At 39.0% G+C, this 13,351-nt stretch overlaps 1 protein-coding gene across 2 annotated transcripts; it reads right to left on the bottom strand.

Annotated features, from left to right (window-relative positions):
• Positions 1 to 1,774: 1,774 nt before the first annotated feature.
• Positions 1,775 to 11,558, bottom strand: LOC127624772 (NHS-like protein 2). 2 transcript variants are annotated; one of them, XM_052099645.1, is made up of 4 exons: positions 11,464 to 11,558; positions 5,550 to 7,547; positions 5,306 to 5,444; positions 1,775 to 2,172 (listed from the first exon to the last, which is right to left on the bottom strand). In XM_052099645.1, the coding sequence occupies exons 2-4, from the start codon at positions 7,441 to 7,443 to the stop codon at positions 2,160 to 2,162; spliced, it is 2,046 nt and encodes a 681-aa protein (XP_051955605.1). In that variant the 5' UTR covers positions 7,444 to 7,547; positions 11,464 to 11,558; the 3' UTR covers positions 1,775 to 2,159. The 2 variants fall into 2 exon arrangements, with proteins under 2 accessions (XP_051955605.1, XP_051955604.1); XM_052099644.1 differs by lacking the exon at positions 1,775 to 2,172 and adding an exon at positions 2,922 to 4,972.
• Between the last annotated feature and the right edge of the window lie 1,793 nt (positions 11,559 to 13,351).

Genomic DNA, 13,351 nt, shown 5'->3' with positions numbered 1-13,351 from the left:
TGAGGGTGAACAGGAGGAACCAGAAGAACCAGGCTCTATGTGGCAGATATGGTGACTTAGCCTCCTTCACCACCAAGGTTAGCATGCCATTGGCCAGCCACATTCACAGTGAATGGAAGTGGGATTGTGGCTCAAGCATTGCAAACTTAAACTATTGCTCCAGACGCGCTAACTTTGGAACTGCCTCTAAACCTTGTCCAGATGCCTTGCGGAACAGAGCAAAAGGTTTTCTCACTGGATTAATTTTAAAGGAATATTCTGGGTACAATACATGGTATGCTCAATCACTAGCATTTGGCATAATGTTAGTTATAACAGAAAAAAAAATATTTAGACTCACCCCTCTTTACAGTAAGGCATTTAAAATAGAAGTGAATGGGGCCAATTTTTGGAGGGTTTAAAGTCAGAAATGTAAAGCTTATAATATTTTTCAATTATAACATTTTATTATGGCGTTGCATCATCATAGCATTATAGTTGTAAAATTGGCTATAACTTTAAAAGAAAAGGTTAGTAAGCTATCTTATCACACAAAAATCATATTAATGCATATTGTTTACATCTTATGACTGTACTTTTCAAACAGTCAGTATTTTACATTTATGGGTTAGCCCCATTCTCTTCCATTGTACGTGCCTCGCTGGAACCCAGAAAAGGAGGGAGAAGTCAAAATACTTTTCTGTGGAAATTGTTGCACACTCAGTTCCAGGCTTGTATAATTTGATGGGTTCATTTAATCTTGTCAACTGCTTTACATTGCACAGTCAGTTTTGTTCCAATCTGATTTTACAACACCTGGTTCATGTCTGTGGGATAGAGGGCTGTTAATTGCTGTACTTATCCTTTTATAGTGCAAAGAGGAAGCATAATGTCCACATTGCTGATGTTGGTGACTGGGATAAGAACCTTTGTCAAGTTTCCCTTCTGGAGACTGATTACCATTCTAGCTATGTTCAGTCCCTCAAGCGCACTGTGGAATATCTTTTGGTTCAAACAGAGCATCCTGCTTTGTAATAAACAGACCTGCCCACACACTAAACTTCACTGTTTTTGTCTGTCGCAATGGAAATACTCCAGTAACCTGTCCAAATCTCACTACTCCCAGTTTTCCAAGAGTTTTTTTTACAGTCAATAGAGAAAGCTTATTTTACCAATTCTGGAATGGCATCAGGGTGCTGCTCCATTCCCTCCATCACCAGATGCTGAATAACATTATAGCCTATGACTGGAGGCTGCCACACCTCTTGCTCATTTGAGACACGCACAGGAACCAGGAGTTCTACCTGGGCTCCTCTTTTCTGCCCTAGTTGGAATTTAAGCTCCACCCATCCAGAGAAGGGTATATCGATTTGGTTTGCCGCTCAGTCAAGTCAAGTGAAGTCATATTTATTTGTATAGCACCTTTCACAACACACATTATTTCAAAGCAGCTTTACAGAAGATCAAGCATTAACAGACGATAAAACTGTAATATCTATAATGTCTTGGAGTCATCATTGTGTAGTTTGATAAAATCTGATTGTGAATTGTGTTTAAAAATAAGTAATTAAATGATAATTGTATTAATAACCCCAGTGAGCAAGCCAAAGGCAACTGTGGCAAGGAACACAAAACTCCATAAGATGTAGATTAATGGAGAAAAATAACCTTGGGAGAAACCAGACTCACTGTGAGGTGCCAGTTCCCCTCTGGCTAACATCATGAATATAATGCCAATATTAAGTATGTATAGTGCTAGTCATGGTTTAAAATTATTAAAATAAGTTTAGTTACTTTACATAGATGCAATTGTCCTTGTTAGTTGGCTGATGAAGGGTTTTGTTGGCAATTCATTGGTTGTCTGTGTATTCCATTTCAAGAGTGTAGTCCATCATTAGACCGAGATGATGCAGTCAGAGATCAGTGAGGTGCATCGCAGTTCAACCTGTCTGGTAATTTCGATGTGGTCTATCCTAAATCCAAGATTCAGACAATGGCATATGAAGTATCCAATGTCTTAAGGTTGGAGTTGGCATAAATTCATCCTCTGAAGTCCATCATAATAGACTGAAGTGATGTTTGGCTGGCACTGACTGCATTTAGTCATCACACAGCAACACGTAGCAGTGGAGTCCAACACGAAGCAGGAATGGAGCTGGATCCAGCCAGTTCTGGTGACCTCAGGATAGGAGTCTAGAGGTTGAGACAGGGAAACAAATAAAATAATATAAGCATAGATGCCATTCTATTTATTGCAGAGTTAAAGATCATGATCACTTTTTCTGGTTTCTGGTTCCGGAAGACCTAATTTAAGCAGCCTAATTGTGGGTTTGAGGATAAATTAGGTTTATGTCTGGCTAAATGAGTCTTTATGCTAGACTTAAACTGAGGGAGTGTGTCTGCATCTCGAACAGTGTTAGGGAGACAATTCCATAGTTTAGGAGCCAAATATGAAAAGGATCTACTTCCTTTTGTGGATTTTTGTATTCTAGGAACTATTAACAGGCCAGCATTTTGCGATCGTAATGAACGTGATGGAATATAGCATGGTAGAAGGTCACTTAAGTACTGCTCCATCCCAGCAGATTACATCTTTGAAAACCTGTGAGACATGTTAGTCGATTTAAATAGTAACACCTATGCAAATCGACATACTGTAGCAAATTATTTATTTCTTTAGCATTTCTTTAGCAGCTTCTGCAAATAAATAAAACAAACAAAATGGTAATACTTTACAATAAAGTTCCATTTATTAACATTAGTTAACAACATTAGTTAACATGAATTAACAATGAACAATACTCATTAAGCATTTATTAATATTATTTAATGTTCATTTCAATATACTGTATATTAATACTGTGCATTTTGTAAATCAAAAGTTGTATTTGTTAACATTCGTTAATGCACTATGATCTAATAATGAACAATTGCATTTTTATTTACAAACATTTAAAAACAAAAAAAAAGATCAATAAATGCTGAAAAATATATTGTTAATAGTTTGTTCTGATACTTAATGCATTAACTAATGTTAACGAATTTTAACGAATTAAACCTTATTGTAAAGCATTACCTAATTTGTGCATTTCTTAGGGCCATGATTTTTGGGTGAACTATCATTTTAACAATAAAGGTCAACAAACAACAAGGCACAATTTAACATAACATACAGTGCCTCTTGCTAGCTGTTTTAATAGTTGTGTACCATATCCTTAGTCGCACAATTGTTTATGACATCTCTGTAATTAAAAGAATGCTTCTGTTACAATGAAAGATGTCACAAGGGCAGGATCTAAACGCAGCTTTGTTTAATAATAACAAAACAAAATACAAAGCAGGATAATGCTGAAACAAGGCAAGACAGGAAATGAAACAAAAGGTAAACAAACAGGACTAGAACTGGAGCATAAATTGGATTGAAACATTAACAACTGACAAAGGGGAACAGACATCAGGGCAATATATGCACAAGGGATAATTAGGTAAATGTAACACAGGTGAAAACTATAGAGAACAGCTGGTAGTGATCAGGGTAGGGAATCATGGGAAATGTAGTCCAGGCGGAACAGATGACAGAGGCTAAACACTTGGCAGACAACAGTGATTCGTAACAGTTTCAGGTTAAATACAAGTAAAGGTCATTTGACAGCATTTGTGACATAATGTTGATTACCACAAAAAAAATATTTGCATAAGCAGAATGAGCTTTATTGCAAAGTATGCTTACACATACTAGGAATTTGTCTTGGTGACAGAAGCTACCAGTGCACAAACAAGACAACAACAAGAGATAATAGAAAGATAATAATGAAACAATACAATACAAATAAAAAGTGAATAGAAAATAAAGTAAATACTTTAAATACTCAGAAAAGAATAAGGTGCCCTATTTTGCACTGTAACACAGTTCAATGGAAAGGAGGAGGCGAGAACCAGCTTAACAATATAAATAATATTTTAATAAAAAACTTAAGCAAAAATACAAACACACACACACAGGTGTCAGGCAGCTGCCCGTAACTCTCTCTCTCTGTCACACTGCCATCTCTGGTCGCCTATATCCCTCTTGGGCTTAATCAGGCAAATTAGGGGCCGGGTGTGCGGAATCCCGGCCTGCCCTCCGCCCTGCCCTCCGCCCTGCCACACGCACGTAAAGTCAGACTGTAGCAGGTGTGTGATAGCACTGCAGAGTTATGTCTGTGCGACCGAGGGATCAGATTAATTCCTTCTTATAAAATCTACCAGCTCTCCCTCTTACATTTCTCATATTCAATAGTCAGGCACTTTCTCTTTGAGATTCGTGTTTAAATTACTTGCAGAAAAGTTTAAGCCTATAAAATTTGGATAAGTCTCTTTAAGCATTAAATAGTTTAAATGCATCCAACATCTCAGAGTACTATACTCTAAAACAACAACAACAGCTGAAAATACATTTTATATACTGAACATGTGCAACTCTACAGCAATACATTTTTTAAAACAGTCATTGATATTCAACAGCTATAGGCTGCTCAATAAAATACTGAACTCATTTTGGAAGGCAGGAAGATAGAGCCCAAAAACAAAAAGTTTTGTTTCAACATTCAGTAACATTATGACAATAACTGTAAAAATGTTGGAGGAAATATCATTAAAACATTCAAATTTACCTTTACATTGTGGTGACAAATACATTTTAGACATAAAACACAACTGGGAGAGTTCATCCAAAACAAATACATTTTAAGGGCCATGTGACTGTACATAGCTATTTTTGCAATGGGTCATGCTTGCTGCAATGTTAGCTGTGGGTTTGGAGCTTCTGAGGAGTTCTGTGGCTGAAATTCTTTCACTGCAACCAGCCTTGGCACTTCTTGTCCTTCTCAGGAAAGCCATGAAGTTGTCATTTTGAGAACTGATTTTGGAGCCTCCCCCACCAAGTGTCTGTGTGCCAGGATCACCCTGCTTGTTTTCAAAGGAGTCTTTACGACCAAGGAGCTTTCTTTTAGATCTGCAAAATGTGGAAATTATTTGAAAGCGAACAGAATGTGGAAGCCAACTTAAAAACAAGATAAGAGCTACACTGGAAATGCCAACTTAGTTTTTTCCCCATTATCCTGATTTCGTGATGCATGTAAACACCTTTATCAGGATTCAAGAGGCTTATCCAATGTGTGCAAGTGTTGTCCGCATGCCTGTTTATGCTTTGATGTCAAAACCAGAGAATAATCTGATTATTTAAATTGCTTTGTCAGATTTTTTTAATATTCTGATTAATGGTTGTTGTCAGCATATTGTTGTGCATTTCAATGTGTTCACTGGGATTTTAGCAGTAATAGCTAACCTGTGGATGATGGTGAACAAGTCCTCTGTTGTGTGAGATTTTGACTTGTAAAGAAATACATCCTCTTCCTCTCCCACCAATTGAAGAGGTCCAAGGTCTGGCATACTGTCCCTTTTTTCTACACTGCACGAGGGATGATCTATTGAAATTATGAATAGGATATGATGACGGCATGTAAAAATTTAGCAAATCAAAACAGAAAATCGAATTCAGTCTAACTTCTTGCCTATTAAAGTTTTCTCACCTGGTGCACTTGTGTGTTGTTGTTCAATGGCCATTGGATATGTTGGAATGACACCATAGAGGGTGACATGATATTGACTTGCAGAAGTTGGAGATTTTGGAGACTTGCAGAGCTTAGAAGGAGACTGGACATTGTCCGAGTTCTTCAGGGCAGCGGAGTAATCAGAAGACAAGTTATCCACACCTGGAGTCCTTGCCAGAATTGGTGTTGGCGCTCTTCTGTTCTTCTGAAGATCATATGGGTTTGAACGGGAGGTTTTGTTGATGGAAAGCAGATTTGAGTACTGTGGCTCAAGAGTGCATGGGGGTTGTGGCTGACAGGGCTCCCTCATTGTCTGGAGAGAGTGTCCATCGAAAAATCTCTGCCACCTCTGATGATGTCCTTGTACAATACTGGCAATATTTGGGGATGGTGTGGTCACTGCAGGTTTTTCTATCATTGTGCAAATGTTCTCCTGCCGTTCAGTAGCTATGACTTCTGAGGGTCCTGGATCTGAAGCTGTTCCAGAATGTGGCTGCACCATGGCATTGGGTGGCCATTTGTTTCTCTGGGGCTTTGGAGCCACTGGTGGTTTGGCTTTTGGGCTGTTTGCGGGGCTAAGAGAGTTTCTACTCCTTTCGGTCTCCTCTTCGATAACCTCTGTCATAGTTTCCTGTGCATTCTCTAAATCAGAGCTACTAATTGAACGTAAATGTACATTGTTCAGCTCTTCCTGAGTCACCACTGGCATGATGAACATGCTGTTACTCAGCCTTTGCTTGGGTCTGGTGGCTTCTGTGCTGTCCAAGAAGCGACGGTTTGATTTCAGTTGAACTGTAGAAGGTTCTGGATCAGGGGTGCACTGTTGAACCTCAGGAAGTTGAAGAGATAGCCTTGCATTTTGGTGCCTTGCCCTTTGACCAGGAATTGCGCTGGAAGGCTTAGGGCGCATCTTGCAGTCCAACTGAGAAGGTCCCCTGTAAACTGAGGTTAGGAATGACTGAGTGGGTGTTTCACATTGGCTTCCAAAGCCACTTGATGGTGAATTTGACTCGAGGGGTTTGGAAGGAGAAAGAATGGATGGCTGGGAGGGGGAGGATTGAGAGGAGGATGGGAAAGTGCTAGCTTCAGAATTACCACGGGCATCATCATTTGTTGGAGCAGCCATAGAGGGACCTAAGTCAGACTTGTATGGCTCACTGGACCGTAGCTCATTTAGTGCTCTGTGACAAGAGTTAGATGGAATCAGTGCTACCTTTTCAGGTGCTTCGTTTGTTGGCGTTGATTGCTTACATTTACCAACTTCTGGTTTAGATGTTGGAATAAGATCTGGCAGTAGCATGATGTTCTGGCCATCTTTTTTAAGGTGTGCCTTTGTTTTATGTTCAGAATGCTTCCCAGTTGTGAGCCTTTGCAATGATACGGTTCGTACTGGCGGGGCTGGTTTCCTTTTGGCCTTCCTAACAACAATGCTCCGGGACCTAGACCGTGGCACCGCATCTGGAAGGCGATCTCCCCACCTCGCAGAGGTGCTGTCACTGCCACTGTCCTCTGAGCTGCTGCTGGGATATGACAGGGCATAGCTTTCACACCGGCGCCGGGTCACACCTTGATTGGAATTGATGGTGGTGGAAAGGGACAAGGAGCGTCTGTGGACCTCTATGTTACTGGTTGGCCTACTCCTACGCTCCTTCATTAGGGAGCTCACACAATCTTTATCCCATTTTATCACGACAGCTGAGTTAGTCAGTGATGTCTGAATTGGCTCTTCTATATCCTGGAATTGTGGAGGAGGTTTGATCACATCTGGTGCCATCAGAAACGAGTTCACATTATCATCCCACTCAGGTAAGAAGGTTGAAACAATAGGGCCGCACCAACCCTGGGCAGAACAAACCAAGGTGGTGTGTTCCATCCTTGATTTTAGATATAGCTCTGCACTTTGTAATAAATCAGTTGTTGAGAGATTCCATTTGTTGTTTTAATTTGTTCTTTAGTGTATTCTATGAGATACACAACCTAAGGCAACAGAAAAATAATTCATTTCAGTGCTGAGATATTATACAATGAATCCAAATATTTAATCTCTCACTTAAGTGGCTCAATGATGTTCAAAATAACACATGGTGACATCACTTTCTAAATGCTTCAAACAGAGTGGCCAAAAACTATGAGGAAGGGAAAATTAGCCCATCTCTGTCTTTGTTTGGCACATAAGTGGGTGTTTGTCATGGCAACAGTTACTTGTTCATCCATATAAAGACAGAAAGCAGACTCGAGATAAATCTGTATTTGCACATGCGTTTATGCTATTAGAAGCAACCATGAGTGGAGAAGGAAAACAGAATGGAATTACATGCTAAATGGGAAAAATGATTGCTTACAGTGTACCAAAGTTAGTACTAAGGATGTGACCGAAGCTGAATACCTTATTCAGAAAGGCACAAAAATTAATTCAAAATGAATAACAAATTCATCCTCATAATAGAAAATATATTCGGAAGACTAATCATCCAATGAAAACAGGTATAAAGTGATATTTTAAATAAATATATCGAAAATTTCAAAGCAATGATGAATATGTGCAGCCAGTATTACTACTGTGTAACCTTATGAATGAAAATGCATACGCTGTGACTTCAAGTTCATCGGATGGCCGCAATCTTAACTTCGTATGCAGTCTCCGTTGATTGTGCACATCTTAGAAATCTAAGCTTAAAGTGTATTAATTATATAATATACATTTTCCACTTCTTGAAATGTCTGTTTGAAATGTTTGATCTGTAACACATTAACACCAAACATTTCACACAACTTACACATAAGGGGTTATAAACCAACCTGAGCATGATGATTAATTCCTGACCAGAGAAGTGATGATTTTATAGAGGAGCTCAACTAAGTTGACCACATTTCTATCCTCATTACTGATTAAGGTTATTATCTGGTTAATCCTTTTTTCCAAGCATATTTAAATGCTCCATAGAGATTTAAATACTTCATAGATTGTAAATCTATTCACAATATTCCTGCATATGGAGGATTGTGAAAAAACAAAAAACTTGCAATTTTTTTCCTCTTTTCATATCTAGAAATATCGAGCTTGCAATGTATTCCACTGCATTTCACTAATTCTGCACATGTAATTTAACTAATTAATTATGTTCTCCACAAAAATATGTGAACACAAAATAAGTCTCAAGTGTATCATAAAACTTTTTGATAGAGATTCTTTTAATTTAACTTTAACTTATTTCTTTTAATATTTGTATTTATATTTAATATTTGCTGCAAAATGTGTGCTTTACACCTCGTGCCCCCAGAATAGCACTGTTAGCATCCCAAATGCACACTGCCCAGACATTGATGAAAAATGTGTTTCAGCAGATATTAATGTCCGAAATACCATGAAAAACCACAGTTAACAACATATTCCACAGCACTGACGTGCACAGGACTGGGGCAGCAGGGGCGCAAGCATGGCATTATTGTATGAATGTACCCTTGCTATCGGTCTTCTGGAAGGGCCCACCGAGAAAAGATTCACATTCTCATTTTTGTTTTGAATGAGATTTCAAGTGGCATCCCCTCCCACAGGAGTGCCCTTCAAGGAAGCAAAAATTCAGTTTTGAATTCGCCCCGGAATATTGAAGTGCCGTTACCTTTTATGAGTAACAGTTCAGATAAAAAGTCCACTCCATTTATTGCGTTGTAAGTTCATCAAAAGAATAATACTCGATTGCTACCATATTAACTACATCACGTACCACTAGTGTAGACAGATTTATTAATTATAATGGGAGTGGTTGCTTTCAGTGAAATCAATTAAATTTGTCTTTTATAGAACATTGACATAAACTGAAGGAGCTGTCAGGTTCAGCCAAAGCCAGTTTGGTTTTGCTGAAACTAATAAGCTATTAAACTAATCACTTTCAGAAAAATAACATTAGGCTTCTACAGTACTGCTGCTCCCTGTACGCATATTACGCAGTCTGCGTAGTGCACCAACTCCCTAGGGGGGCACCATCATACCGTACTCGCATGTTATATGTTATATGTTTAAAAAAATATATGTTTTGAATACTATTCTGATGCTAGTGAAACTTTGTAATATGGCACTTTTGTACCATATTACACCTCCTCTGCCGTCCGGATTGAGGCGAGGCACTACGCCACCATGAGGACTTAGAGCGCATTGGGAATTTTGCATTCCAAATTGGGGAGAAAAAAAAGATCCAGGAGGGAATTCTCTTTCGGATTATTTAAGGATTAATTTCGCTCATTATAAGCGGCATTTTTTGCATGTGCTACTCTGCGCTGGTTTAGATTCACTAAAGGAAATATGCAGATCAGGCAACAGTGTAAACAGGTTTTGTGCTGGTTCTGAGTGCTATATAGTGGAGGATACAGCAGACCACCATGATCTGACACCCTTTGCCGCAACTGTAATGCATCACTCCACTTCTGTGATTCAGACATCTGAATCATATCTTTAACATGCCAAAAGTGGGCTTGACTACAATGTGCATCTGGATATACATTCATTCATTCATTCATTCATTCATATATATTTATTTCATTCTTTTGAAAAAGAAATGAAAAGGAGCAAAAAGAAGATAAACTTATAATATCTGCCCCTTATCAACATAAGTTGAATTACAATTCCAAAAAGGTACGCTTACGACACACATCTACTTTGCAGCACCTATGCAAAGTCATAAATCAAATATCACATTGTCCTGCTAAATAAATGCATTATATTTTTCTATTAGTAATGCTTTTACACTCTTCTTAAAAACAAAAAACGATGTTGAAGTTTTAATTTCACTATTTAGATTGTTCCACAGACTGACACCTTGCATTGAGACACATCTTTCCTTTAATTTTGTTCTAAACTCAAGTTTCTGAAAGACTTCAGTTCCTCTTAAATTAAATTTACTAACTCTCTTGATGAATCTATTTTGCAATTTATCAGGTAATGTTTTCAGATGAGCTTTATACATTATTTTTAGAAGGCTATATTCTAATAAGTCATCGAATTTTAAAGTTTTTAACTGTATAAATATTGGATATATGCCAGGTTATAATGCTCTTCTCCATCATTTGATTTTTATTTTATGAATTAATACTGCCATGATAAATAAAATGAATAGCACAATATGTAATGAGCAAACAATATGTGAATTGTGCCGAGCAAATGGTGAAGCACAATCAGTAATGAGCCACAGAGAAGAATAACAATAGCCTACTGCAGCGATGATTAAGCCTCTTTAAACCAAATTGCAGGTGGTTAGTAAATAAGATGCAGGTTTTGCACTAAAGTAAAGATTGACGGTCTCAGAAGCAGAGGAAACTGAGATTCGTACTCTGCCCCAACGTGGACTTAAAGCGCATTGGTGATTGGGCATTCCAAATTGGGGAGAAAAGTGAAATAAATGAAAATAAAATAAAATAAAATAAAATAAAAAATAATAACCAGTAGACATAGCAAAAGTTGCCATGAAAAGTATTGCCAGGTACCTTTCAGATCAACAAAAAACAGGAGAACATCTTGCCATTCACGTGCACTTGCATATGCATTCATAAATTTATGACGTTGTTCTGTTGCAGCATTGCATGTGTATGACACATATTACAAGCTGCCATGTTGGAATAAATGTCCAAAATAAGAAGCTAATGCAAAACCATTTAAAAGAAGCTGACATCATTATGTAATCAAAAGGTAATATCATACACATCAGAAGCGACAAGTTGCATGGCCAAAGTCAGAGATGACTGTCAAAATAAACAGTATTGCTACAAAGGACAAACATCGTAGACACAATTTGCATGATATCAACAACCATTTAAATACAGTAAAGAACAATTCTCTGAGATCTGAGGTAATCGAACCCAAATGCCCTCAAAACATCCCATATTCTCCCCTGCATCTTACCTTTCATTCGGCTCTGGAGACTGAGCAATGTCTTCTGATGCTGTTCCCTATCTCTCTCTCTCTCTCTACAGCTCACCACTCGTGTTCAACTCATTCACATGCTGTTACCATGACGATAGGAAATGGGCTGCTTGCTTCCTCTGACTTTAAGTTCGTTGGATGCTGAGTGAAAAGAGAGAGAGAGTGAGACATATTACATAAACACCAAATCCTCAGAGACACTGCAAAATTCTCAGTGCTGCTGTCAAAAACAGCTATATACCAACAGTCAGAATGTGCAATGCCAGCATAGTTCCTCAGCTAAAACAACACAAAAATGACATTTGCACTTAAATTCAAATAGCGACACAGAACACACTGTAACCTTCATTATGAATCCAGAAGAATGACATTGAGTAGTATATTTGATTGTGTGTTAGCTACAGCTTTACTGATTAATTAGTGCTTTTGTGATAATGAATCATAGACATCAATTATTATCATAAAGGTGGTGTGTTCTCAACGTTTCATTTAATAAGAATAATGTTATGTTACATTAAGGCTTTATTAAGTGAAGAAAATGCCTTAACATAATGAATAGGACCAACGGACCAACAAACTACAGTATAAACTGTTAAAATAAAATAGTATTGCAGTACCCTGTTGAAAAAACACCTTGTGACAGGGCGGAGGGTGGGGCAGGGTGGTGATTCTGCACACCCGGTACCTTATCAGGCTAATTAAGCCTCTGAGAGGGATAAAGGCCGACTACGAATGGTGGTGCTACAGAGAGAGAGATCGTTTACGGGCAGCTGACCGTCAAGTGTGTGTTTGAGTCTTTTTGTTCAGTTTTATATTAAAACTATTATTTATATTGTCAAGCCGGTTCTTGCCTCCTCCTTTCGCATATATCCTTTTACACACCTTAAAGGTGATTAGCTGTTCTCCCAATCTGGTTTGAATGGTCTGTTTTGCTGGATTTAGAGGGGTTTGGGACACGTGTTCACTGATCAGACTGGGAAACAAGATGACCAAACAGCTAAAGCAACTAAAACACTAGCTTGGCCATATTGGGGAGATCAGCTAGATCAGATGAAGACCAGCTTGGCCAGACTGCAAGATCAGTTAGACCAGCTGAAGACCAGACTGGCCAGACTGGTAGACCAGCCAAACCAGATGAAGATCAGCTTGGCCTGGTGGAGTGCTCAGGTAGACCATCTGAAAACCAGCTAGACCAGATGAAGGCCAGCCTGGCCAGGCTTGGAGATCTGCTAGACCAGCTGAAGACCAGCTTGGCCTGGCTGCAGAACCAGGTAGACCAGCTGAAAACTAGCTTGGCCAGGATGGGAGATCAGCTATGCAAGCTAAAGGCTTTCTTGCCAGGCGACTAGCTAGACTAGCTGAAGACTATCTTAGCCAGGCTGGGAGATAAGTTAGACCAGATGAAGACCAGCTTGTCCAGACTGGTAGGCCATCTAGACAGATAAAGAGCAGCTTGTCAGACTGGGAAACCAGATAGATCAGATGAAGACCAGCTTGACCTGGATGCAGAATCAGGTAGACCAGCTCAAGACTAGCTTGGCCAGGATGGGAAATCAGCTAGACCAGCTAAAGACTATCTTGCCAGGCTGGGAGACTGAAGACCAGCTTCTCCATACTGGAAGCCAACTATACCTGATGAAGAGCAGCTTGTCAGACTGGGAAATCAACTAGACCAGATGAAGACCAGCTTTACTTGTATGCAGAAACAGGTAGACCAGCCGAAGACTAGCTTGGCCTGGCTGTGAAACCAGGCAGACCAGCTAAAAACTAGCTTGGCCAAAATGGGAGATCAGCTAGACCAGCTAAAGACTATCTTGCCATGCTGGGAGACTAGATAGACCAGCTAGACCAGATGGGAGATGGGAGA

This window comes from Xyrauchen texanus, chromosome 31, assembly GCF_025860055.1.
Source record: "Xyrauchen texanus isolate HMW12.3.18 chromosome 31, RBS_HiC_50CHRs, whole genome shotgun sequence".
NCBI lineage: Eukaryota > Metazoa > Chordata > Actinopteri > Cypriniformes > Catostomidae > Xyrauchen > Xyrauchen texanus.
The sequence above is the reverse complement of the archived record's forward strand: the minus strand, read 5'-3'. Positions and strand labels throughout refer to the sequence as shown.

Bases quoted from the DNA above. Each gene is read 5' to 3' on its own strand.
- LOC127624772 (XM_052099644.1), bottom strand. From the start codon at position 7,443: ATGGAACACACCACCTTGGTTTGTTCTGCCCAGGGTTGGTGCGGCCCT. The intron at 5,445-5,549 runs GTGAGAAAACTT...TAATTTCAATAG, and splicing joins ACAACACACAAGTGCACCAG to ATCATCCCTCGTGCAGTGTA. The intron at 4,973-5,305 runs GTTAGCTATTAC...CACATTTTGCAG, and splicing joins TTGTTCACCATCATCCACAG to ATCTAAAAGAAAGCTCCTTG.